We start from the raw sequence: 25472 nt of genomic DNA on the forward strand, positions 1-25472 counted from the left end.
CTCAGTGGAAGGCCGCATCCTGCCTTCTCACTCTCGCCCACTCCTTCTGATGGGCTTTCCCCTCTCCCTGCTCCCGTTCTCCTTTCAGTGCCGTCGACCTCATCCGATCGGGGGGCAAGAAGCTGCGCTTCCTGGTGGCCAAATCGGACCTGGAGGCTGCCAAGAAAATCAGCTTCAGCTCCTCACCTTCCCCTTAAAATAAAAGAAGAGGTGCCTCCGAAACAGCTCTCCTGGGTTCTCCAACAGTGCAGGCTGCATCGGGCACAAGGGATCGGGGCCGTGGGCATAGCCTAGGGAGACTTCTTGCAATGGGGCATCCCGGCTGCAGGCTCCCACCAGCCCCTCAGAAGTGCCTGCAGGCGGCAACACCAGACTACGCCTGGCCTCAAAAGCAAACTCTGCTCTCCCAGCTCTGGAACCGTCAAGATGGTTTGAATTGCTGCGGTCTCAGAGCCAAAGGCTGGGCTTCGCTCTTGCAGACATCAGGTGCCAACAGCTAGCGACTTAAAGAGAGGCGGTGCTGCCCCGTTGTGGCTGCCTGCTCTCATTGCAACTGGAGAATTTCGAGACCAGCTGTTTGTGCACCCAGCATGGATGGGACCTTAGCCTTGCAGCAACATCCCAAGCCCTCAACCGCTGCCTCCCTGCCTCTGCTGCAAAAACACCTGGGAGAAAATGGGCTTGTTATTGCTTAATTACCTGCTAATGCACAAGCCCAGGGGGGAGAAGCTGCCCTGGCCAGGGTAAGATGAGGGTGCAAAGTAAGGCAGGGTGGGGAGCCCACAGCATGACCGGTTTCTCTGCACTGGGCGCCACAACTATGACACAGTACACGTGCAGGACGAGAGGTGGGAAGCACTGCCCCTGGAGCCTGACACTCGCTTGCCGTTGCTGAACTACAGTTCCCATCATCCTGACGGGCTGATGGGAGTCGGAGTCCGCAGGATGCTCGAGGCCTGGAGAAAGGGAGAAAAGCTAAACCCACAAAGTCCCAGAGAGGGGAAACGGACGTCAGGCAACAGAGAGAGATGGGAGGCTGGGGACATGTTCCAGATGGGCGGGGTATAAATAAAATTATTATTAAAGGGGCCTCACAGCCAGCCCCTCCCCTCCCCATTTCTGGCTATTGGCCGCCCCAAATGCACACTCTATCAAACCCAAGACCCAATGATGGATAGACACAGAGACTTTAGCAGACGGCCCTAAATCTGGCAGGATTCCTCCAAATTTGCTGGGTTGTCTCAACACCTGCTTAAGAAGCGCATGAGAAAGCCATGCCCGGCTGCAACAGACCTAGTCTAAGTCTCCAAGCCCTGGAGCCTCTCTTTGAATCGCAGCTGGGCAAGACGCGCCTTCTTCAGGGAGCTCACAAGGAAGACCGTGAAGGCAGCCGCTCTCCCTGCAACCGGCATTCAGCAGCTCAACTGCCTTGGAGCAAGGAGGTTCAACAGGGCTGCTGTAGCCAATGGCCAATCCATCTTCCTCAAATGAACTTGGCCCTTTTCAAATGGAGAGGCTCTTGCCACGTCACACGGCAGTTCCACTTATTACGGCCGCAAGAGCTACGCTGCCCACTGTCCTTTGTGTGCCGGGCGGCAGGTCAGAAAAAGAAGCCAAAATACGCCAATGATTCAAGCAAAGTTTCATCAGTGGCCCCATTCAGGCGGGGAGACTTTATCTCATTTACACAGGACCTCCTCCAATACCCCGATGAACAGGAGAAGCTTCCGTTTTCTAGGCGAACAGTATTAAAGCAGCATTTATATCAAGCTGAAAGACAAACATTTGCAATCCCTTCTGCTGGGATGAGCGTCCTCGGTTCACTGGGCTGAAAGACAGCTGTTTTTCACCCTGGATTGAGGAAGGGCGACAACCTTTGTTTGTTAATACTGTGCATCTTTTTTAATAATAATAATAATAATGTATATATAGTTACAGTATTGCAGACGATGTGATAAAGAACAAGGCCAGGGACAAAGGGCCGTTATGTCCAAGCTCTTTTCCTCTGGGTTAAATAACTGGATACAGTAAAACTAGCAACCGTCGTAACAAGGCTCGGCAGCCGTGTCTCATTCTGGGCTCTGTGTTCATTTTTGCAAAGGGGAAGGCAAAGGAGTGCTGGGAAGGGGAATCACACAGGCTCAAGAGGCACAGAGTTGCAGAGCAGGCTGGGGCAACTAACAGGGAGGTTACATTCACAGCGGTTCGTGCACAAAGGCAGAATTGCGCCCAGTCTGGAAAACGCCCAGTGCGACTATCCCTACCATATAGTGCCCTGGAAATGTCACACAGGACTCTGGAAGGCTGTGAGGGGCTCCAAAGACCTTGCACGCCCTTCCCAGAGCCTGGTGTCAGCAAGGCGGGGGGCCTGAAAATGCCTCCTGCCAGAGGAAAACTCAGTGCAGAAAGAGATGATGGGCCACTGGCCTGATACCGGCAGCTATTATTAGGTTGCACTATCTCAGAGGTGGGTGGCGCTGTGGTCTAAACCACAGAGCCTAGGGCTTGCTGATCGGAAGGTTGGTGGTTTGAATCTCCACAACGGGGTGAGCTCCCGTTGCTCGGTCCCTGCTCCTGCCAACCTAGCAGTTCAAAACCACATCAAAGTGCAAGTAGATAAATAGGTACCACTCCGGCGGGAAGGTAAACGGTGTTTCCGTGCGCTGCTCTGGTTTGCCAGAAGCGGCTTAGTCATGCTGGCCACATGACCCAGAAGCTGTACGCCGGCTCCCTCGGGCAATAAAGCGAGATGAGCGCCGCAACCCGAGAATCGGCCACGACTGGACCTAATGGTCAAGGGTCCCTTTACCTTTATATCACAGGTAAAAGGGTGTACACGGGTGGCGCTGTGGTCTAAACCACTGAGCCATTTGGGCTTGCCGATCAGAGGGTCGGCGGTTCGAATCCCCACGACTGGGTGAGCTCCTGTTGCTCGGTCCCAGCTCCCGCCAACCTAGCAGTTCGAAAGCACACAGTGCAAGTAGATAAATAGGTACCGCTCTGGCGGGAAGGTTAACGGCGTTTCTGTGCGCTCTGGCTTCCGTCATGGTTTCTCGTTGCGCCAGAAGTGGTTTAGTCATCCTGGCTACATGACCCAGAAAGCTGTCCGTGGACAAACGCCGACTCCCTCGGCCTGAAAGCAAGATGAGCGCCACAACCCCACAGTCGCCTTTGACTGGACTTAACCATCCAGGGGTCCTTTACCTTTTACTGTATCCGACCATTGCTGAGAATTGCAGCTGGGCAGAGGGGTCTTGGGCGCAGCTCCTGCTTGCGGGTTCCCCACCAGGGCATCTGGTCGGCCATGGTCAGAACAGGATGCTGGCCTGATCCAGCAGGCCCGTCTGGTGTTTTGCTGAGGTCAACGCCATTAACGCTGGTTGGCAATGGCTCTCCTTGGTTTCAGTCAGGGAGCCTGCAGATGCCAAGGACTGCACCTGACACCTTCAGCCGGGCTGAGACCCCTGACTTTTCTGAATTGGCTCAAGCTAAGGAGAGCTGGGGGAAAGGAATGGGAGACTGGCTCAGAGTAGCTGAGAGTGCAGAAACGTCCCAAACCCTTTGCTGCTCCAAGGGAGCCCAGAGACTCAGACCCCAAAGATGGAGCCGGGAGACTTCTGCCCCTGGAAGTCTGCTTTCTGAGGCAGCAGATCAAGGAGCAAGCCTGCACTGCGCCTGGCTAGGCCAAATCAACATTTTATTCATAGGGAAGCCCAGATCCAACAATACTGATTACAAGGTTGCGGAAATAAATCTGCAAACTGTTTGCCCAGTCACAAGCACAGGACAGGCAAATTGAAGCACCTGAGAAGTCAGAGAAGGGAGGCAGAATCCCTTCTCTGGCAAAAATCAAGCCAGTTTTCGAAAAGGAAATTGTTTGACTTGGCCATTTTCATTCCTTCGCCCACATTCCTTCCCTAGAGAGACTCCCTCCACCCTGTTGGTGGGGGGGTTCCTGTCCCACACCCTCCCAAACTCTGCCTGCGCCTCTGGCAGCCCCATGCAGCCAACAGTCCTTGACGATACGTTTCCATCTGAAGGACTCAGCCAGGAACGGAGCTTGCTCCCCTCTCCAGAATCTGACTGGCTGCCTTCATGGCGAGAGGCAGGGAAACGTTTGTGTCGCGGTGGAAGCGGGGGCTTGAGACCTCTGGGGACGGGGTCAGCACAAACTGAGCCACGCTGGGCATCTTCAGCAAGTTCATCAGCTCCGTGGCCCGGGTCAGGATGGCCTCAGCGTCCTCGGGGCTGTAGGTGGAGGAGACGGCCGGGTTCTGGATGAAGGTCCGCATCTTGGACAAGAAGAGGGACACCCTGTGGGGAGACATGGGGAGAAGGGCGGGGCTGAGCCACCTCGCAGGGGGGGGGAAGGAGAGCACCCCTCGCTCCCCAAGGTTTTGGGGCAGGGAGAAACAGGCTTCCCGCTGGAGTGGGGTGGTCACTGGGGCTGTGGGCTCCAAACCTGGTCACCTGCCATCTCCAACATATCCTGCACACCTCACCCAGGTAAGGGGTTCAGGGGAAGTTAAGAAAAGTGTTTTGGGGGGGAAGGCAAAGGAAATACTTAGTTGAACTATGGAACTCACTGCCACAAGAAGCAGTGATGGCCATTAATGTGGGATTAGGCAAACTAGGCAAGGCTAATAATGGCTACTAACCATGGTTAAACCACAGAGCCTAGGGCTTGCCGATCAGAAGGTCGGCGGTTCGAATCCCCACAACGGGGTGAGCTCCCGTTGCTCGGTCCCTGCTCCTGCCCACCTAGCAGTTTGAAAGCACGTCAAAGTGCAAGTAGATAAATAGGTACCGCTCCGGCGGGAAGGTAAACGGCGTTTCCGTGCGCTGCTCTGGTTCACCAGAAGCGGCTTAGTCATGCTGGTCACATGACCCGGAAGCTGTATGCCGGCTCCCTCAGCCAATAAAGCGAGATGAGTGCCGCAGCCCCAGAGTTGGTCACGACTGGACCTAATGGCCAGGGGTCCCTTTACCTTTACCCATGGTGGCTGTGCTGGTTCGCCCCAGACTACCAGCCACTGGGAAATGTGATTGGGGAGAGAGCACCTCTGTGTTTCCCATAGGTACCCGCTGTGGGGACTGGCTGCTGGGCGAGATGGGCTTTGGCCAGACTGAGCAGCCAGGCTCCTCTGGGGTTCTAAGGACCAGAACTGAGTTGGGAGGGAGGACTCGGGTCCAAAGTCCTACGAAGCAATTCACTGGCCACACCTGTCAGTCCAACAGGGTCTCATTCGGGGTGGCAGGTTCAAGCTTTGCAGGGGGAAATTTGTATTTCACTGTGGAAAATGGCAGCAGCTCAGCCAGGTAAAGGAAAACGCCAAGGAATGGAGGGCCTCTGAGCATATGCTCAGCCCAGGAATTTGTGGTCAGAATCATGGGCGCAAGTTTTATCGCAGCAAAACTCCACAAGCTTCTGGCAATTTTTTGGGAGGGAATTTGAAGCTGTTGCTATTGCTTTGACAATTGGGAGCAGCGGCGTAGCGTGGGTTGTCAGCACCCGGGGCAAGGCAAGTAATTTGCGCCCCCTAACCCCTAACCTGCCGCCGCTGCCAGCTTCTTCTTCTTGCTGCTGCCTGGGCTGGTCTGGTGTGGTTCTCTCCCGCGCTCAACGCTGCGCTGGGCGGCCGCTGCACTGTCCCTCCCCCAGATAGTCCCTCGCTCTCTCTCCGCACCGCACGCCTGGCACCCACCCCCTCCACAGTGGGCGGCGACCCAGCGGCTCGGATCGGATTCGCACAGCCAGCACTGCAGTGAGAGAGAGTGAGTGAGCCAGGTAGGGGCAGAGAGCTGCGAGTGCGAGCGCCCCCCCCCCCAGATGTTGCGCCCGGTGCGGCCGCCCCCCCTGCACCCCCACGCTACGCCACTGATTGGGAGGCAAAAATCCTTGCAAACGACCTGCCACTAAAGCCAGATCTGGTACTGACTGGCCAGTAGGGCTGTGTTACTGACCAGGCTTTGCTGCCGACGACCAAGAGGGGGAGAGGCAAGGCACAGGATAGCACCCATGGGATCTGCCTCCTGCCCACCACCCCAAGTCTAGGTGACTGCCAGTGGATTAGCAAAACAGCAGGTCTTTCTCACTACCTAAGATGCTGGGACTTTTCACATCAGAATTCCCCAACCTGGCTGGGGCTGATAGAAGTGATACTCCAAAACAGGGGTAGGCAAACTAAGGCCCGGAGGCCGGATCCGGCCCAATCGCCTTCTCAATCCGGCCCACAGGCGGTCCAGGAATCAGTGTGTTTTTACATGAGTGGAATGTGTCCTTTTATTTAAAATGCATCTCTGGGTTATTTGTGGGGCATAGGAATTTGTTCATTCCCCCCCCCCCAATATAGTCTGGCCCACCACATGGTCTGAGGGGCGATGGACCGGCCCACGGCTGAAAAAGGTTGCTGACCCCTGCTCCAAAACATCTGGCCCAGGCTGGGGAAAGCTGCTGTCCTTTCAAGGAGTAGGTGCTTCCCCACCAAACTGAACCCCAACCATATCACGCTGGTGTCTAGGGCACAATATATTGCCAGGTCAAACATTATGAAAGCGAGATCACAGTATGGACTTCAAACTTGTTTCGGACAATATATCAAAATATCATCTAAAACCAGTTTGAAGTCCATAATGTGGTATCGCTTTCATAATGTTTGACCTGGCAATATATGAAGAAGAAGAAGAAGAATTTTATTTTTACCCTGCCCATCTGGCTGGGGGCATAGCTGTGCAAAAATCACAATGTGGGGGGAAACGTGAAGTCAGCCAATGCTTCACTTGATTCCTGCAAACTCTGTTGGCTCAGCTCTCCCCCGCCTCAGCGAATCACAAGAGCAGGTGCTGGCAGAAATCACGATGCAGGAAAAACTGTGAAGCCAACCAGCTCCATCCTTACATCATGATATATCGGTGTAACTAGAGGTTTAGCTGGCGATATATCACAATGTTGAAAACCAGACGTCGCCCAGCCCTAACTGATGTCCTCGCCAGTTCTTACGCAAACCAGAGCGGACGTTCAGTCCTGTTCCCCCCCCCCATCTGCCCCCGGGTTCAAACCTTGGAATCAAGTCCTGGCTGCGAGATGCCAGCTTGGTGAGCGCGGTCATGAGGACGGCGATGGCGCGAGGAGAGTATTTGGGGATGCTGGCCAAGGGCCGCAGCTGTGTGATCTCAAAGAGCATGGCCTCGAGGACTTCAAAGAACCGGTTGATCTGCTCCACCGTGCAGCGCTTGTCGTGCGATACGGACGCGTACTCGCCAATGGTCCACACCTGCGGGAAGGCACACTCCTTCAGAGGGGGGCATACGTACCTCATTACCTCACAGAGGGCTAGAAACGTGAGAGGGAAGCAGCAGAGAAAGCCTGAGGGACCCTAGGGGTGGGCGAACTAACCAGGAATCAACTTGCCTGCACCTGGTGCCTCCTCCTCTGTCCCTGGCCAGGGAGAGACCAGCAGTTCTCCTTAGGAGAAAAGCAGGAGACACTGGAAGCCAGGAGGAGTTTTCGGAGGGTAACAGCTGTTTTGACAGCAGAACCAACTTCCTAGGAAGGTGGAGGTGCTCTCCTTCCTTGGAGGTTTTTAAACAAAGGTCAGGGAGCCATCTGTCAGGGGTGCTTTACTTGCGATTCCTACACTGTAGGGGCTTGGACTAGATGACTCTTGTGGTCCCTTCAAACTCCACAGTGTTGAAAAGGCCCTGGCTCTGGTTGAGGCTCATCTGACTTCCTTAGGGATGATGGGAGATGGAGTCTAGCAACATCTGGAAGGCCAGCAGGCTCCCCTCTCCCGGCAGAAGGGATATAATCAGTATCCCAGATGGGAATGTAGGGGTGGTCCTACCCGCCAGGGCAAGTGGGTTTCTGCTTACCACGTCAGTGAAGAGGTCCTCTTTGCTCTGAATGTTGGTGACCGTTCCCGAAAACTCCAAAAGCTGATGGGACAGCTCCACCACCAGCGAAGGGTGCAGCTTGCACAGAACTGACAGCTGGGAGCTCATCACCCTGGTGGGGAAAAGAGGACAGCCGGGGTGACCAGGGTTCTCTGCAACCCACAGAACAAGGCTTCCAAAACAGTGTTTAGGCCACTTTCTGCTTCTAAATAGGCTTTCGGTAGGAGGTGTTTGGGGTGGGGTCTGGGAGAGGCTGTCGTGGCAGCAGAAGCCTTGCCGAAAAGGATTTAATCACTCCAGGAGAGGAGGCATCAGTTAGGGCTGCAACGCCAAAGGGATTCATCTGTTGGACTCGCCGCGTCAAAACACCCTCAGATCAACTAAAAACTTGCTCTCGATTTATTTGGCAGGGTAGGTTTTTTTAAATGCTATTTTTTTGTAATACAAATGTGTATCGTGTAGATGAAATTCTTGGGAACTGTATTTCTGGGGTGGTTTTGTATGCCTGGTTTCTCTTGTTTTTTTAATGCTTACTTTAAACTGCATTTACATGCTGTGGGGATTGATTTTATTCACTTTTGTACATTTACCCTGGAACCTTTGCATAAACGGCAGCTAGGAAAAAAATTAAGTTAAGAGACCTGAACTTTAAAAAGAGAGGCATTCTCTCCTTTTCTCTTGAAAGAAGGCCTCTGAAGATGCACACAATATTAAAGCAAAGAGAGCTGGTGTCTCGCATCAGAAATGCTTCCCCCCCCCCATATGCAAAATTAGATGCCAGACTCAGTCTCCTGTGATTAATCAATTAACACTTCTTTAGTCAAGTTGCTGCCCTGGCATTTTCTCAAGGGCCACCTCTTCTTCCAATCAATCATCCTCAGACTTTTCTTATCCAAAAGCACTACTGTCTCCATGGCTCACAAGGCATTTTTTTAAAAGCTGTTTATCGGCTTGTTAATGGCATAATAACATGAATGGAGCTTGTTTTTTCCTCTCTCCCTCCCACCATTTTTTTCTTTGTGTGTTGTGTCTTAAAGAGATTGCAAGCCTGGAAGTAGAGACTGCCTTATTACCAATTTTTGTAAGCCACTTGGGGAGCCTTTTCAGCTAAAGAACACTTGGTCAGAACAGTGTCAGTAGTTCAGTTGCAATAGAATATACACATCACTTGGAAGCCAAGCCTTTAGCGTCATCTGCCCAGTCCTGTGGAACTCTCTGCCACTAGAGGATCAGTAGACAACTTCTGTCTCAACTTTTAAATGCTTGCTTCCCCCCCCCAGTCCGCCATGCCTAAGCAGGAAATACACCTTTCCACAATAAGTTAGCTGATTTCTGATTTAAACTTTTTAATATGGTTTTTATCAAATGAGTTTTGTGTGCCATTGCTGTAATCCGCTCCAATTTTTTTTTTTAAAAAAAAGAATTAGCAGTAAATAAATATTTTTATAAATAAAACAAATGAATAGACCACTTTCTACCAGACTTGGGATAGAGACGTAAGCAACCAATAGGTCAGGGCGATGAACAGAAAGATAATATCCCAAGAGGAACCTTGACTGTAAGGGACAATGTAGTATCAAATCAGAAAACCGCTCCATTGGAGAGAAAGGTTCAAGGAGAAACATTACAGAACTACTCCATCCAGGAGCTTCAGTTGCTATCGGGGCTTAAAACTCCCCAGCCTGGAGATGGTAGATTTTGCCCTTTCCCCACCTGAGATGATGAGTCTGCACTCACCTGTACACCTCTGCCTTGAAAGTGGGGATTCCATAAAGCTGGTCGCTCCTCTCCAGAATTGCCAGGACCAGCTTGTTTGCAAGAGCCCCATCTGCAAACTGGAGAAGAAGGAAGAGCAGGACCGTTCAGTGCCTTAACTCAGCGAAGGAAGATCCGGGAATCCTGGAGAATCCCGGGCCCTTGCATGCTGAACTCATCCCATCACCCGCTACAACAAAGATCTACTGAGCAGATCTGCCAGCCACCTGCATTCTGCTTATGGAATAGTTACTTGACTCTTATTAGTTTGTGACTCCCTGCACATATTACACGTCTTCTGTCTATGAATTTTGAAACAGTTTGATAGTCAATATATTATATTAGCCTATGTGTTGCTTGATGTTTTTCAGATTGTTCTGTTTTGCAACATGGGGGATCTTTTTCAGTTCACCCATCGGCATTCTGGCATGGTGGTGCAGCCAAACCACCATACCAGGGTTAGCACTGACCCTTGCTAAGGATATGAGACGAGGCTGCTGGATCAGGCCAAAGGGGGCCCATCTAGTCCAGCATCCTGTTCTCACAGGGGCCAACCAGACACCTCTTCTGGGAAATAACTGGCTTGTGGACTTGGGTCAGCTTTAGATCCCAAAGGTGCACTGAAGCTGGCTTAGTTTGCTGGCTTTGACCTTGCTGCTGGAACTTTGTCCAAGGTGACACCAGGGGCAGCTGCTTGCAAGGGCAGAGGCTGGAGGAGCAGGAAAGTGCTTTCAACTGGAGCAGATGCAGCACAAACCAGGCCTTGCCAACACACTTCAAACCATGGTTTCGCATCCTGGTTAGCTGCAAATCCTTTACTATACAGAGATGAGCACATCATCAGCACCCATGGTGCTGCTGTGGCTTCCCAGAATAAAGAAATAAACAACAAATCCACATTTAGGTTGAGAGCTGACATGTCTAGTGGTTTGAGTGCTAGACTTAGACCAGGGAGACCCAAGTTCAAATCCTGATGCAGCCGCAAAGCACACTGGGTAACAGCAATCTGATGCAGAGAATCCCACTGTGCTCCCTGAAGCTTACTACCTAGTAAAGGGACATGGGTGGCGCTGTGGTCTAAACCACTGAGCCTCTTGGGCTTGCAGATCAGAAGGTCAGCGGTTCGAATCCCCATGATGGAGTGAGCTCCCATTGCTCGGTCCCTGCTCCTGCCAACCTAACAGTTCAAAAGCACACTGGCGCAAGTAGATAAATAGGTACCGCCGCAGCGGGAAGGTAAACGGCATTTCTGTGTGCTCTGGTTTCCGTCACGGTGTCCCGTTGTGCCAGAAATGGTTTATTCCTGCTGGCCACATGACCCGGAAAGCTGTCTGTGGACAAACGCCGGCTCCCTCGGCCTGAAAGCGAGATGAGCGCCACAACCCCATAGTTGCCTTTGACTGGACTTAACCGTCCAGGGGTCCTTTACCTTTACTACCTAGTAAGTGTGCTGATGACTGTGGCCTAAAGATGCCATCCTCTGCATGCTTACTCAGAAGCAAGTGCCAGTCTGCATGGTCAGCAGGCAGAAATCAGCAACCTCTCTCTCTCTCTCCGACATCACTCCTCAAGGCTGTTTCAAGCGTAAGATGGAAAAATCCAGCCTTGTAGAAGACTGAGTGCCATGATGCTGGCCAAAGTAAATACCCTCCTACACTCTGGAATCAAAACAGGAGCTGAATACAGATTTGGGAGGAGGGGAGGAACCCAGATACCTAAGTATTGGCTGCACTTTTGATGTTTCAATTTTTAAAGCCCTAGTTTATTTTTTTTATATATATAATAATTTTTATTAATTACAAAAACAAACAACAAAAACACACAATAATTTCACATCCAATTTTTCACAAAGTATTTCTTTTTCTTCTGGACTTCCTTCAGCTTTTCCGTAAATCGTCCATAGTCATTATTTAAGTTGCTCATTCTTTAAGTTTGTATTGTCATTATTTAAACCTTTCTTTTTCTATTCCCTTTTAACAATACTTCTCAAATTTCACAGTGCTTTAAAGCCCTAGTTTAAAACCTTCACTGAAGCAGGCGTATTGGAGGAAATGAAACTGAAACAGATCCTTGCACGGAGGAAGCAAACCTTACCTCGGCTACGACTCCAAAGTAGAGCTGCAATAAGACAGGGACGCTCTCCGCACACTGCACCACGCGAGGGGAACTGGCCATGGAGCCCAGGAGCTGGCGGATGGGAGTCAACCTGGGGGGAGGGGCGGGATCACAAGGGAAGAACCCATAAGAGCATCAGAAGAGTCTGGCTGCAGACCAAAGGGGCAAATCTTAAGGGCCGTCACATGGAAGAAGAAGAGTTTGGATTTGATATCCTGCCTTTCACTCCCTTTAAGGAGTCTCAAAGCGGCTAACATTCTCCTTTCCCTTCCTCCCCCACAACAAACACTCTGTGAGGTGAGTGGGGCTGAGAGACTTCAGAGAAGTGTGACTGGCCCAAGGTCACCCAGCAGCTGCATGTGGAGGAGCGGAGACGCGAACCCGGTTCACCAGATTAGGAGTCTACCGCTCTTAACCACTACACCACACTGGCTTCTTGCCAGTGGCGGAGGAGGGAGCATGCTTGATTTCTCCTGCTCTGGAGGGCAGGACTCAAACCCATGGCTTCAAGCTGCAAGAAAGGAAATTCTGACTCAACATCAGGAAGAACTTTCAGACAGTATGAGCTGTTCAGCAGTGGAACAGAATCCCACGAGAGGTGGTGGCCTCTCCTTCCTTGGAGATTTTTAATCACATCTTAAGATAGAAGAAGGGCCGTCACATGGAAGATGGAGCCACTTCAGAGAAGCGTGACCGGCCCAAGGAGGGAGCCAGTTTGTTTTTCTCCTGCTCTGGAGGGCAGGATTCGAACCAATGGCTTCAAGTTGCAAGAAATGAGATTCCGACTGAACATCAGGAGCAGTAAGAGTTGTTTGACAGTGGAACAGACTCCCTCAGGGGTTGTGGACTCTCCTTCCTTGGAGGTTTTTAAGCAGAGGTTGGATGGTCGTCTGTCATGGATACTTTAGCTGAGATTCTGGCATTGCAGGGGGTTGGACTAGATGACCCCTGGGGTCTCTTCCAACTCTTAAGATTCTATGATACAGCACCAAGGAGAACCACCAACACATCCAGGAGGGAGTGCAGGAAGTCAGCTTTGGAAAAACATTAAATTTGTTCATATTTGGGGAAACGTCAATTTGTTTCAATTTAATTTGTTTTAATTAGTGACCAATTTGGACAAAAAAATGAAAATCATTAAGAAAAAGATTTGCCAAAAAAACCCCCCACAACCACAACAGTACTTTGATTATATCATAAGATGCCTCGGGAACTTTGTTTAGCGGGCAAGGTATGAGTACCACCAAAACAGACAGCATCAAATAAATTAAGAAGAGCAGCTTGTCTCAGGGACGGCCTCTTACCTGCCCGGGTCTCCGGGAGCCGACTCGACCCGAAGGAGATACTGGAAGAGGGCTCTGTAGTCCGGGTGGCGGTAAGCTTCCAGGCAGGTGGCTGGCTTCAGAGCAGGGTCCACAGGAGTCCTCTCAGGCAGGGGAGTCAGGGCAGACCTAGCAACAGACGGAAATAATAATAATAATAATAATAATAATAATAATTTATTATTTATACCCCGCCCATCTGGCTGGGCTTCCCCAGCCACTCTGGGCGGCTTCCAAAAGAATATTAAAATACTATAATACATCAAACATTAAAAGCTTCCCTAAACAGGGCTGCCTTCAGGTGTCTTCTAAAAGTCTGGTAGTTTTTGTTCTCTTTGACATCTGATGGGAGGGCATTCCACAGGGAGGGTGCCACCACCGAGAAGGCCCTCTGCCTGGTTCCCTGTAACTTGGCTTCTCGCAGTGAGGGAACTGCCAGAAGGCCCTTGGTGCTGGACCTCAGTGTCCGGGTAGAACGATGGGGGTGGAGAAAAGCCCACACGCACCTTGTTCAAAAGCACCGTCTGGTAGCCCCCCCCTTCCTACAAGCCTGTAAAGGCGTATTAGCTCAGCTGTGCATCTAAGGATGAGCTTTTTCCATTTTAACTGATCAGCCACCTTGAGTCCTGGTCTGGGTATAAATAAATATAAAATAGTACAGTGGTACCTTGGTTCTCAAATGCCAAAAACCCGGAAGTACGTGTTCCAGATTTCTAACGTTTTTCGGAAGCTGAACTTCTGATGTGGCTGTCGGCTATTGTTTCCTGGGCACCTGCATCAATCAGAAGCTGCGCCTTGGTTTTCGAACATTTTGGAAAACAAATGGACTTCCGGATCGGATTAAGTTTGGTGCTTTTGTTTTTGCTATTTATTTTGCATTTTTGTTTTTGAGGCTTTTTCGGTTAATTTGTTTTTGTGACTGTGTGGAACCCAGTTCATCTACTGATTGACTGATTGTTGAAACAAAATAAAAAAATTCCTTCCAGTAGCACCTTAGAGACCAACTAAGTTTGTTATTGGTATGAGCTTTCGTGTGCATGCACACTTCTTCAGATTGATTGTGTGACTGCAGAAATGGATAAAAGCCCCCCATCCAAACAATGACTATCATCAGTGCAGGTAAGAAAAAAAATTAATTTTAATTTTTACCATCTACAATACTGTCCTATTTATTTTATAATACAGAACACTGAACATTATTGCTTTCATTTTATGAATCAATGGTCCTGTTAGTAAAATTCATGTTCAACTGCTGTTTTAGGGATTGTTTTTAAAAGTCTGGAACGGATTAATCCGTTTTGCATTACTTTCTATGGGAAAGCGTACCTTGGTTTTGGAACACTCTGGTTTTGGAACGGACTTCCAGAACGGATTAAGCTTGAGAACCAAGGTACCACTGTAATACCATTACTCTGCGCTACCTGGCACTAGGCTGTGGGGAGGAGAGCTATTACCTCAGCTGGACATCCAGCGCCACTGCCACACACGGCAAGTCGAGCAGCAGGTGGAAGACCTCCAGAGCCGTGTCGGTCCCAAGCAGGGCTGGCAGAAGGTCCATATAATCGGCGATAAGGGCTGGGCTGTTCCATGCCAGGAACTGCAGGGGAGGGGGGAACGAGATGAAACTGCAGTGAGTGGGCCTGCTCTCCCTCCACACCCCAAGTGGATTCTGACTAAGCCACTTCTGGCGAAACCAGAGCAGCGTACGGAAACGCCATTTACCTTCCCGCCGGAGCGGTACCTATTTATCTACTTTTTGAGGTGCTTTTGAACTGCTAGGTTGGCAGGAGTAGGGACCGAGCAACAGGAGCTCACCCCATCATGGGGATTCGAACCGCCAACCTTCCAATTGGCAAGCCCTAGGCTCAGTGGTTTAGACCACAGAGCCACCCGCAAACTGGATTTTAATTTTGCTAATTCTAAATGTTGTTTAGATGTTTTTAAACCAGTTTGTTTTTATTCCTTTGTATTTCGTAATGTCGCTTTTAAATGGTGGAAGCTGCCTTGAATCTCAACTTGGGAGGAAGGCTGCATATAAATACGTTTTTAAAAAAATAGTAATAATAATAATAATAATGGCCCTGAGAAAGAGCCAACTAAGAGAAGTTGGATGAAAAAGCAGAAGCCACCTTCACATTCTCCAACAGCTTTTAACTTCTGCCCATGAGGCCCCGTGAGAGTCTTTCTACCAGGTACCTTGAATAGGTTTGGGAAGTTCTGTCGGAAGATGCTGAGTTTCTCAGTGAAGAACCGAATGTTGTGCCTGCAGAACTGGATAAACTCAAAGGCCAGCATCGGGCTGTGGAAAAGCTGAGCGGGAACTCTGGTGAAGAGGTGCCTGTAAACAGCTTCGGAGTCCACAGCCGCCGTCTCACCTGGGGAGCAAGGATAGAAACACACACATACGCATGCATAAATTTAGCATTCTCCATCCTGCTTTAGTCAGCCCTGGGGAGGAGGAAACTGAGGGTGTTTCGTAAAGCCCTTCACGGCCTAGGACCCTCATACCTATGGGACTGCCTCTCCCGGTATGCCCCACAGAGGACCTTAAGATCCATAAATAGCAACACTTTGAGGTCCTGGGCCCTAAGGAAGTCAAATTAGCCTCAACCAGGGCCAGGGCCTTTTCAACACTGGCTCCAGCCTGGTGGAACGCTCTGTCAAATGAGACCAGGGCCCTGCGGGATCTGATTTCTTTCCGCAGGGCCTGTAAGACAGAGTTGTTCCGCCAGGCCTTTGGCTTGGAATCAACTTGATCCCCTCCCCCTCTTTCCTTTTAGCTTTCTTCTTCTGTGATGGAACTCCTATTTGGGGACTTCCCTGGCTTTTTTCTGGCCCATGTAGGACCAGTCTGGATAGTTGGCCTTGGTGAAGATTTGACATTTTCATCCCCAAAAAGTTTTTGATTTGAGTTTCTACTGAAATGAGGCTGCATTTTAATGTTGTATTTCAATCTTGTTTTTAAGTTGTATTTTAATCAATTGTTTTTACCTGGTGTTAGCCACCCTGAGCCCGGTCTTGGCTGGGGAGGGCGGGGTATAAATAATAATAAAATAATAAAATAATAAAAATTATTATTATTATTATTATTATTATTATTATTATTATTATTATTCCTCTCTGCTTTCCCTTTTCCCCATTTTCTAATAAAAAGCCCCTTTCTCAGTTTAGAGCTGATGTCTGGGGGTGAGTTTGTGGCAAACCCAAGTTCTTCCTGCCACCCGCCTTGCACTGCTTGGAGTTCAGCTTCCTGCTTTTGCTGAGAGGGAAACGCAAGGCAAGCAAACTGCCCCTTGCTGCCTGCAAGGACAGGAATCTCCAAGGCAGTTGCTGCCTCTCCCTGGCAGGAATTTGGCTCCCATCTCTGGCTTCCTTCCCCCGGGGAAAGGGAAAGGGAGGCCGTGGAAGAAGCTGTCTGGCATTGCAGCTGCCCTCCCTACCAAAGCTGTTTTGGAGGCAGAGCTTCGCTTCAGCCGGCCAGCCTTACTCACTGTGGTTCAGAAAGAACTGGGCAATGGGCAGCAGCACCCTGGCATAAGACAGGTCCCCGCTGATCCGGCTGTGCACGTTTTTCAGGCAGGAGAGTGAGCGGTAGACGTAGGAAGAGTCCTGTCTGCAAATGATATCCATGATGGTGATGGCTTCAATAAGGCACTGTGCGAGGGAAAGAGGGGGAGAGACGTCACCGTCACGGATTCCGGAATGGCTGCCCAAGATCCCTGCTCAAGCCCCAAGGCCTTCCTTCAGGCTACTTACGGCTTTCTGAAGCTCCCCGTCGGCTTTCTTCAGAGCCCCTGGCAGACAAAACAAAATTGAACTCATAGAACCACAGAAACATAGAACTTGGAAAGGGACCCCACGGGTTATCTCCCGCTTGCACTACTGCCATGAGCTGTACGTGGGGCTTCCTTTGAAGGTGACCCGGAAACTGCAACTAATCCAGAATGCAGCAGCTGGACTGGGGACTGGGAGCGGCCACTGAGACCATATAACCTGAAAGAGCTACACTGGCTCCCAGTTAAGTTTCCGAGCACAATTCAAAGTGTTGATGTTGACCTTCAAAGCTCTAAACGGCCTCGGCCCAGTATCCCTGAAGGAGCGTCTCCACCCCCATCATTCTGCCCGGACACTGAGGTCCAGCGCCAAGGGCCTTCTGGCGGTTCCCTCCCTGTGAGAAGGGAGGTTACAGGGAACCAGGCAGAGGGCCTTCTTGGTGGTGGCACCCGCCCTGTGGAACACCCTCCCATCAGATGTCAACTATCTGACTCTTAGAAGACATCTGAAGGCAGCCCTGTTTAGGGAAGTTTTTAATGTTTGATGTTTTATTGTGTTTTTAATATTCTGTTGGGAGCTGCACAGAGTGGCTGGGGAAACCCAGCCAGATGGGTGGGGTATAAAAAAAGTATCATCATCATCATCATCATCATCTAGTCCAACCCCCTGTGATGCAGGAATGGCAGCTAAAGAACCCCTGACAGGTGGCCATTCAACTTCTGCTTAAAAACTTCCAAGGAAGGAGAGTTTGCCACCTCCCGAGGGACTCTTTATAATAATAATAATTTATTATTTATACCCCGCCCATCTGGCTTGGCTTCCTCAGCCAATCTGGGCAGCTTCCAACAAAATATTAAAATACAGTAATGCATCAAACATTAAAAGCTTCCCTAAACAAGCTTTCCATGCCCAAACAGCTCTTATCATCAGGAAGTTCTCCCTGATGCTTCGTAAGAATCTCCTTTCTTGCAATTTGAATCCTTAGTTTGGGTCCCGCCCTCTGGAGCAGCAGGAAACAAGTTTGCTCCATCTTCTACGTGCCAGCCCTCCAGATATTTAAGGTGGCTATCACGGCACCTCTCAGTCTCCTCTTCTCCAAGTTAAACATACCTAGCTTGTGACAACTGAGTCGGCATGTGAGCCAAAACAGACCCCTCCACCTGCTGCTTCTCCTGGAAAAGCTGGACCTTTCCTTCCCCACAGACAACTGGAGGAATAGTTGGGAGGAAAGACTCCAGAAGGGGATTCAGAAATATGGGTGCATGAAAAAAATTAATTTCTGTGCAAGTTACAGTGCGAAATAGGAGAAGGAAAAGAGAAGGCGTGAAAGAGCAAACAGTATCCCTAAATCTCTTGTCACCCTCACCAGCAGGAAACAAGCCAAGCACAGAAAAGGGGACTCACGGCGGTTGCTTTGCTCTATAAGCCGCTGGCAGTACTCAAAGGCCTTTTCCCGCAAGCGCTCCTTGGGGGGGAGCAGGCGGCTGGAGGTGGAGGTGACGGAGACCATGGACATGACGGAGCCGTCCACCTCCGATTTATCATCTGCAAAGAAAGTGGGACAAGATGAGCAGTTTATTCATGCAAGCGTGCTGTAGGAACATCGCAGTCTTGAAAAAAGATTTCCCACAACCTACGTTTGCTGCAGGGTAAAGAACAGCCACAGTCTTTGAGTGCAATATGGTGGGACTTTGTTTTATATACCTCTGAATCACACAGACAAAAACATCTGTTGGCAATCGCCAGGGCAATTTGGCTTGCCTGATCTCCTCCCTGTCTTCTGTTAAGATTCAGCTCCTATTCTTCTATTTGTACCTATTTTTGCTTCTCACTGATGTATAGTTTTCTTATTTATGGTCCTAACACCTGTTTTGTTATGGGGTGAGGTTATATGTCAACTTTATATTTTCTGCTTGTTCTCTATACGATTAAAAATCACACACGCAAACAGAAAGATGGGGCAAGATGAGTCAGTGAAAGGTTTCCTCGGTTTCTTTTTCTAGTAATTTTATTAACTTATAATCAAAATAGAGCGTACAAAACATTCCAAATCAGCAAAACACAATCAATAAATTCAGCCTGACACAATCTCACATTTTATGCAGCTTGTCTTCTACAAGATAAGAAAAAAAAATTAAGGAGAAAGAAAATAATTAAAGACAGGAAGGAAAAAAACCTAACAAATACAGTTGTACCTTAGAAGTCGAACGGAATCCGTTCCATTCGACTTCCAAAACTTCGGAAACCAAAGCGTGGCTTCTGATTGGCTGCAGGAAGCTCCTGCATAAAGCCGCGGAATCCCCATCGGACGTTTGGCTTCCAAAAATAGTTTGCAAACTAGAATAGTCACTTCTCGGTTTGTGGCGTTTGGGAGCCAAAACGTTCAAGAACTAAGCTGTTTGAAAACCAAGGTATGACTGTAAGGCTAAGAACCTACCAACATACTAAGCAGGTTCAAGTTCAAATTTCAAATCATTATTAAGTAAATATCTATCTCTGTCAATTTCCTATTTTCCTCAAAGGTCCCCTAAATTTCTAACACACATTCTAACACATTTAAAATTGAAAGTGCAGCTCATTCTTTTCCTACAAGAGAGTTTACTTTTAAGACCACAAGATGGTAAACACTGCCTAGACTCAGAAGGGCCCGACTTCTTTGCCCACCCCAATGTTTCTGCTTGAGTCCCTGTTCTGGGCACAGTTCCTCTAAGGGCCGCTAACTCTACTGCCTCTCTGCATGAGGTGCAACTGAATGGTCTAATCACACTCAATGCAGAGACACAGCACAACTTAGCTGCCCCATCAGAAGCCCATTAGAATAAGCAGTGGGTTGTGCAGAGCTGCAACAGGAAACCTCTCCTCGTGAGACCTCGTGGTTTAATTCGTGATTGGAAAGTCACACTCTCTTCACTATATATTTATATATAGAGAGAGGTTTTGTTTTTTTAAGAAATACAAATAACATATCAACCCAAAAGAAAAGCCCCCCCCCCATTATAACAAACCAATAATATTGTATTTAGTGGGACGCGAGTGGCGCTGTGGGTTAAACCACAGAGCCTAGGACTTGCCGATCAAAAGGTCGGCGGTTCGAATCCCCGTGACAGGGTGAGCTCCCATTGCTCGGTCCCTGCGCCTGCCAACTTAGCAGTTCGAAAGCACGTCAAAGTGCAAGTAGATAAATAGGTACCGGCGGGAAGGTAAACGGCGTTTCCGTGCACTGCTCTGGTTTGCCAGAAGCAGCTTAGTCATGCTGGCCACATGACCCGGAAGCTGTACGCCGGCTCCCTCGACCAGTAAAGCGAGATGAACGCCGCAACCCCAGAGTCGTCTGCAAGTGGACCTAATGGTCAGGGGTCCCTTTACCTTTACTTAATATTGTATTTATTATCTATCCAGTATGGAGCATGCTGCTGTAAACAATGCTGTTCGCCATCTGATCCCTTGGTGTCTTACCATAACAGCAGATGTGTTGACGGCGGCTGCCAATCATGTTCCTCATTGGCTGTATGCACAGTGCCCTCCCCTCCACCTCTCTAGATCCTTACCTGAATTTGGACTACTAGCTCCGTTGCTCCCGTAGCACAGCAGCCACTTCCGCAGCATGGAGAAGGCCTGCATGTTGAACCACTGGTCCTCTGTGTAATACTGGCCGACTGAGAGCACAGTGAAGAAGTCCGTGGTGGCTGTGCCGTCCACCTCCATGATGGGGCCAGGCTGTGGGGCGGAAGAAAGAGCAGGGTAAGCCGCTACTTAGAAAGCAGAGAATCAGGACCAGAGAGCCCAGGTGTTTAAAGGCCAGACATGAGAATCAGACCAGTGGTCCACCTTGTCCAGCATCCTGCTGTTCTCACAGTGGCCAACTGGATGCCTGGGGGAAACTCCCACTGCTGCAAGGGCAAAGGTGAACTATGCAAGTCACTCCGAGCTCCTTGGAGGAAGGGCAGGATTCAGGGTCACCCCAGCGCAGAATCTGCGTCTGTGCACTTGACTCGCTGGGTGGTTTTTCCACGTGCCTTCTCTTAAAAAGCAAGCCCGGGTTCATGACCCCTGGAACTGCAGTTCCGCACCTGTCTTGCTCGAGGGTTGAAGAAGCCTCCTGAGGACTGGGGGACTCCTTGCTGGACGCTGGCATACCTCAGCCAGTCCACCATCCTTTTGCTGAGCAGGTTGATCTGATCTATGGATGAAAAGCAACACAGCCCGTCAGAAAGACAAAACAGCCTCGGGTCCACCTACAGCTTCATCTGTCCCTACACTGTCCAGAGAAGAGCTTAGTGCTTGGGGCCAGGAGCAGGAAAACTCTGCAGATCAACAGAAGAGCTGTTCCTGTGAATTTGCATCTTTGACACCCACAATTTATTCTACCCACGCATCCTCATCTGTGGAGAAAAGAGGCTGGAACTGGGATTCTTACCAGGAACCAGAAGAGACTACCCTTCTATAAACACCTCCAGAATTCCCTAATTACATTGGTCTGGCTGCAGCCTATGTTTATGGCACTTAATTGCTCCTGCGAAACAGCAAACCCCTTAGCCTCTAAAACCTCATCTCTGTAATATTGGCTGAAAATATATTGGGTGACTGCCTAAGCAGAGCTGAACAGCTACCTGCTTTAGACATTGGCAGTGTCTAGGTTATTATTATTATTATTAAGTATATTGCCCTTCATCCACAGACCTCAGCATGGTTCAAAACATTTTAAAAACCTTCTTCAAACTGCTCCCCTCCTGAGGTTCTGGATGACAAAACCCACAGTACCAAATTTGACATGGCCAAAACATACGCCATGCGCTACACTGGGGAAGACTAGTCTGAATAATAATAACAATAATAATGATTTTATTATTTATACCCCACTCATCTGGCTGGGTTTCCCCAGCCACTCTGGGTGGCTCCCAACAGAATATTAAAAACACGATCAAACATAAAAAAACTTCCCTAAGCAGGACTGCCTTCAGATATCTTCTAAAAGTCAGATAGTTGTTTATTTCCTTGACATTTGGTGGGAGGGTGTTCTACAGGGAGGGCGCCACTACTGAGAAGGCTCTTTGCCTGGTTCCTTGTAACCTCACCTCACCTCTCTGAGTGAGGGAACCTCCAGAAGGCCCTTGGAGCTGGACCTCAGTGTCTGGGCTGAACGACATACTGCCTTTCTGCTGTGGTTTACAATTTCACAGTGGTTTACAATTTCAAAGGACTAAAACAAATGTTCAAAGTCCCAGCCTCAAACTAACTTGGTTGTTTTCTACAGGAGGGCGGACGGAAGGCAGATCTGGGTCTACCGGCAGATCTCTAGGAGATACGCAAGGATTTCACACCCCCTAGGGTCTCAGAATAGCACCTGAACAAGACTCTTAAAATGAGGAACGCTAACCAAGATTGAAGTTTTGTGTGAAAGGACTCTCAGATTAGTTCAGTTCCTCAGCTCAGAGGTTGGGGTTCTAGTAAAAAAACCAAAGTAGATCCAACCAGCCTGCCCACTTCTTGCACTTACCTTCATTAAGGCTCATCGGTAGAAAGCTGATGATTTTTGAAAGGAGGGGGAGAAGGTGCCGTGCATTTTGACCTTCAGGAAGCCTGCCTTCCAGGACTTTCACCACACGCTGCCCAAAAGCTTCCACCACTGCCTTTTTACTGCCCTTTGGATAAAAGCAAAGATTTTGAAGGCTCACAAGCCACAGAGGCTGAGCTTACGCAAAAGACACCTGTCCTCTGGCAATTCATTTAAGATTCTGAGTGAACAACTAAAAAAAGTTTACGGTGCCTGGAATTTGGCATAGACCAGATCTCGCCAGATGGGGGAGCATTTTTAAAAAACGACAAAAAAAAACTATACCATGTCCAAAATCTGGGTGTGAAACGGGCCACAGTCACAGGGAAACAAAGCAAAGAACCAAACTGTGGTCTGTCCAGAATCACAGTTCACTTACCTGGGCTAGCACGATGGAGAAGGCAAGGCTCAGGAGCTTGGTGTCCTGGATGTTATCCCAAGACACAGATAAATCATTACAAAGTGACGTCTCTCTCAGGATGGCAGCACAAAGAAACTGGACTTGCTCAGGCGTCTTTGGCAGATGCAACACTGTCTGCAGAAGTTCCAGAAATTTGCCATCTATCCTGCAAAAAGCATCATCAACATAAGCAGCGAACACAAAATGAAGAGAAGCTAAGGGTGCAATCAATGCACACATATCTGGAAGTAAGTCAAACTGGGAAGCCATGTATAGCATTGCACTGTAAGATGTTTTAATATTTGTTATATTCTACTGACTGAACACCAGTATGAAAGGGAACCAGCCCAAGGTAAGGAAAGCCACTCACATCATAGTTCTACGGAGACACTTGTAGCATTTGATTATCAGAGCTATAAATATGCTACAGATGTTTGCTTGGACTTATTAAAACCAGCATTTGCCTTCACTTACTTCCGTCCATATTTAGTGGCTGAGACGATCAAAAACAGTCTTTGCAAGCTATCGACAGTCTCATTTCCGAAGTCTTGATTTTGGAGAAAGCCTGTGATTCGTGAAATGAATTTTCTCAGTTCTTCATCCTGGATCTCCCTAATAGGAAAGCATATAGAAATTAAGAAATCTCCGTTTTGCAAACTTCCACATCAGGCCTTTGCCAACCATGACAGTAGTTGCTTTGAGAGCCAGTGTGGTGTAGTGGTTAAGAGCGGTAGTCTTGTAATCTGGGGAACTGGGTTCGCGTCTCCGCTCCTCCACCTGCAGCTGCTGGGTGACCTTGGGCCAGTCACACTTCTGTGAAGTCTCTCAGCCCCACTCACCTCACAGAGTGTTTGTTGTGGTGGAGGAAGGGAAAGGAGATTGTGAGCCGCTTTGAGACTCCTTAAAGGGAGTGAAAGGAGGGATGTCAAATCCAAACTCTTCTTCTTCTTCTTCTTTGCCATACACTGGGCTGGGAAAGACTCTGCTGGCAACTTCAGTGACAACTGGATGGGCTGGATGGCTCGTGGGCTGGCAAAGCACCAGACAGACCCTTGCATACTCTTATATTTCCATTATGAAAATGGTTTGCAAGGAGCAAACCAGAGCACTGCATGTGTTCCAGAGGCATCTACTTGGCCACCGTGAGAACAGGATAGATGGGCCACTGGCCTGATAAAGCAAGGCTCTTTCTGTGTCCTTATATCTTAACCAAGAGGAAGTCTCCACATTTCACAGAATCCCGTGAAGCTCCCTGGTGTCCTTGGGTCAGTCACTGCCTCTCAACATAACCTCCCCTCACAGGGCTGTTGCAATAAGTTAATAATAATTTATTTATACCCCGCCCATCTGGCTGGGTTTCCCCAGCCACTCTGGGCAGCTTCCAACAAAATATTAAAATACAGTACTTTGGATTAAAGTTTTAAGCTTTTCGCATTTATAAATTTTAAATTTATTGTTGTACATTGTTTTAAATGTTTGTTTTCCTTCTGGGATTGTACCCCCAAGTGTGTTTTATAAGCTGATCTCCGACCGTAATAAATTATGTCCAAAGCATGCATTAGTTGAAGAATGAAGAACCGTTTATTTTGTATTTCTCCTTTTGTTTATAATATCTATTGTACAATTTTCTGTTATAAAGTGTTCAATCAATAAAGCACTCAAAAAGCAAAAAAGAAAAGAAAAGAAAGAGTATCTGCCAGGGCAAAAGGCGGGGCACAAATAAATAAATAAATACATAATAGTCGTAATATTAATAAAGAAGAGGAAGCTGGCAAGCCCCAACTCAGCCTCCCCCAAAGAAGCAGCTGGAACCCAAAGCCTCTGGAGGGCTTCTGCTCCCTCCCCCGTGGCTCCCCCTTCCCCAGCCCCCCCCCCATTTTGCCTCTCCCTACCTGGCCTGGCGCAAGAAGCTCTCCGTCCCCGCGGAATACATCCTATTTTCCAAAAAGAAAAAAGGAAAATGGGGGGGGGGGAGTCCGGACTTATTTTGGGGGTCCACAGCCAGCGCTTCCTTTACTTCCGGGTTATTCTCCGGCCTAACACTTCTGGGCATGCGCGCGGGTCCCTCTTCAAATCCGTCCGTGTGGAAACCGGCCTCCTCGGCGCCAGAGTTCTGGGAGGGAGGGAGGAGGAGGCGCCTCTTCTTCCTATATGGGATTTGGCGGCCTTCTTTGCAGGCGGGAGGTGGGCTGGGGGGGGGCCCTGTTGTGTTGGGGTGGGAGGGGGTGCAGAGGTTTTTAATTGTCAGGTGCGCCTGAGGGCACAGCTTTAAGGGCTGGCCGGGGGTAGGATCTCATAAGGAGCAGGAAATGATGGGAGAGGACACAGAGCTTGAAAATGCAGTTTGTTTTTTTAATTTCCTTTTTTTAAAAAAAGTAATCTTTACTAGTGTAAGTTACACACATATACACAAAAATTTACAAATAAAATTTACACTCTCATATTGCAGAAAGAAAAAATAAAGAGAAAGGAAAAAAGAGAAAAGAAAAGGAAGAGAGAGAAAATTGCAGAACAGAAAGGGGGACAGAAGAAAGGAGCAAAAACAAATTTACATATGTAATCTTCCTATTAACATCTTAATAAACATTTAAATAAAAAGACTTCTGATAAAACGAGTCTTCCAATCATTCTCATTGCACTGTTTATACTATCTTTCTTT

General features: G+C 48.9%; 2 protein-coding genes across 5 annotated transcripts in view; one reads left to right on the forward strand and one right to left on the reverse strand.

Annotated features, from left to right (window-relative positions):
- The window catches only part of RADIL (Rap associating with DIL domain), a 72826-nt gene extending 70774 nt beyond the window's left edge, over window positions 1-2052 (forward strand). For all 4 annotated transcript variants that reach the window (XM_083474688.1, XM_083474691.1, XM_083474690.1 and 1 more), the window contains one exon: window positions 89-2052. In XM_083474688.1, the coding sequence (XP_083330814.1) occupies window positions 89-197 (109 nt within the window). In that variant the 3' untranslated portion in view covers window positions 198-2052. The remainder of the gene's footprint in view (window positions 1-88) is intronic.
- Window positions 2053-3680: 1628 nt separating this feature from the next.
- On the reverse strand, window positions 3681-24861 carry AP5Z1 (adaptor related protein complex 5 subunit zeta 1). Its single transcript, XM_083474717.1, has 17 exons — window positions 24706-24861; window positions 23288-23425; window positions 22793-22979; window positions 22357-22501; window positions 20930-21039; window positions 20408-20576; window positions 18264-18404; window positions 16842-16879; window positions 16577-16739; window positions 15282-15460; window positions 14540-14682; window positions 13068-13214; window positions 11743-11854; window positions 9631-9728; window positions 7873-8005; window positions 7060-7274; window positions 3681-4314 (listed from the first exon to the last, which is right to left on the reverse strand). The coding sequence occupies exons 1-17, from the start codon at window positions 24744-24746 to the stop codon at window positions 4044-4046; spliced, it is 2430 nt and encodes an 809-aa protein (XP_083330843.1). The 5' UTR covers window positions 24747-24861; the 3' UTR covers window positions 3681-4043.
- Between the last annotated feature and the right edge of the window lie 611 nt (window positions 24862-25472).

This window comes from Podarcis liolepis (assembly GCF_965112155.1).
Source record: "Podarcis liolepis genome assembly, chromosome: 14".
Classification (NCBI taxonomy): Eukaryota; Metazoa; Chordata; class Lepidosauria; order Squamata; family Lacertidae; genus Podarcis; species Podarcis liolepis.

Excerpts from the sequence above, each read along its gene's own strand:
- AP5Z1 (XM_083474717.1), bottom strand. The coding sequence starts at position 24,746 with ATGTATTCCGCGGGGACGGAGAGCTTCTTGCGCCAGGCCAG. Across the intron at positions 16,740-16,841 it reads ACGGGGAGCTTCAGAAAGCC|TGCCTTATTGAAGCCATCAC; the intron begins GTAAGTAGCCTG and ends TCCCTCGCACAG. Across the intron at positions 9,729-11,742 it reads ACTTTGGAGTCGTAGCCGAG|TTTGCAGATGGGGCTCTTGC; the intron begins GTAAGGTTTGCT and ends CTTCTTCTCCAG.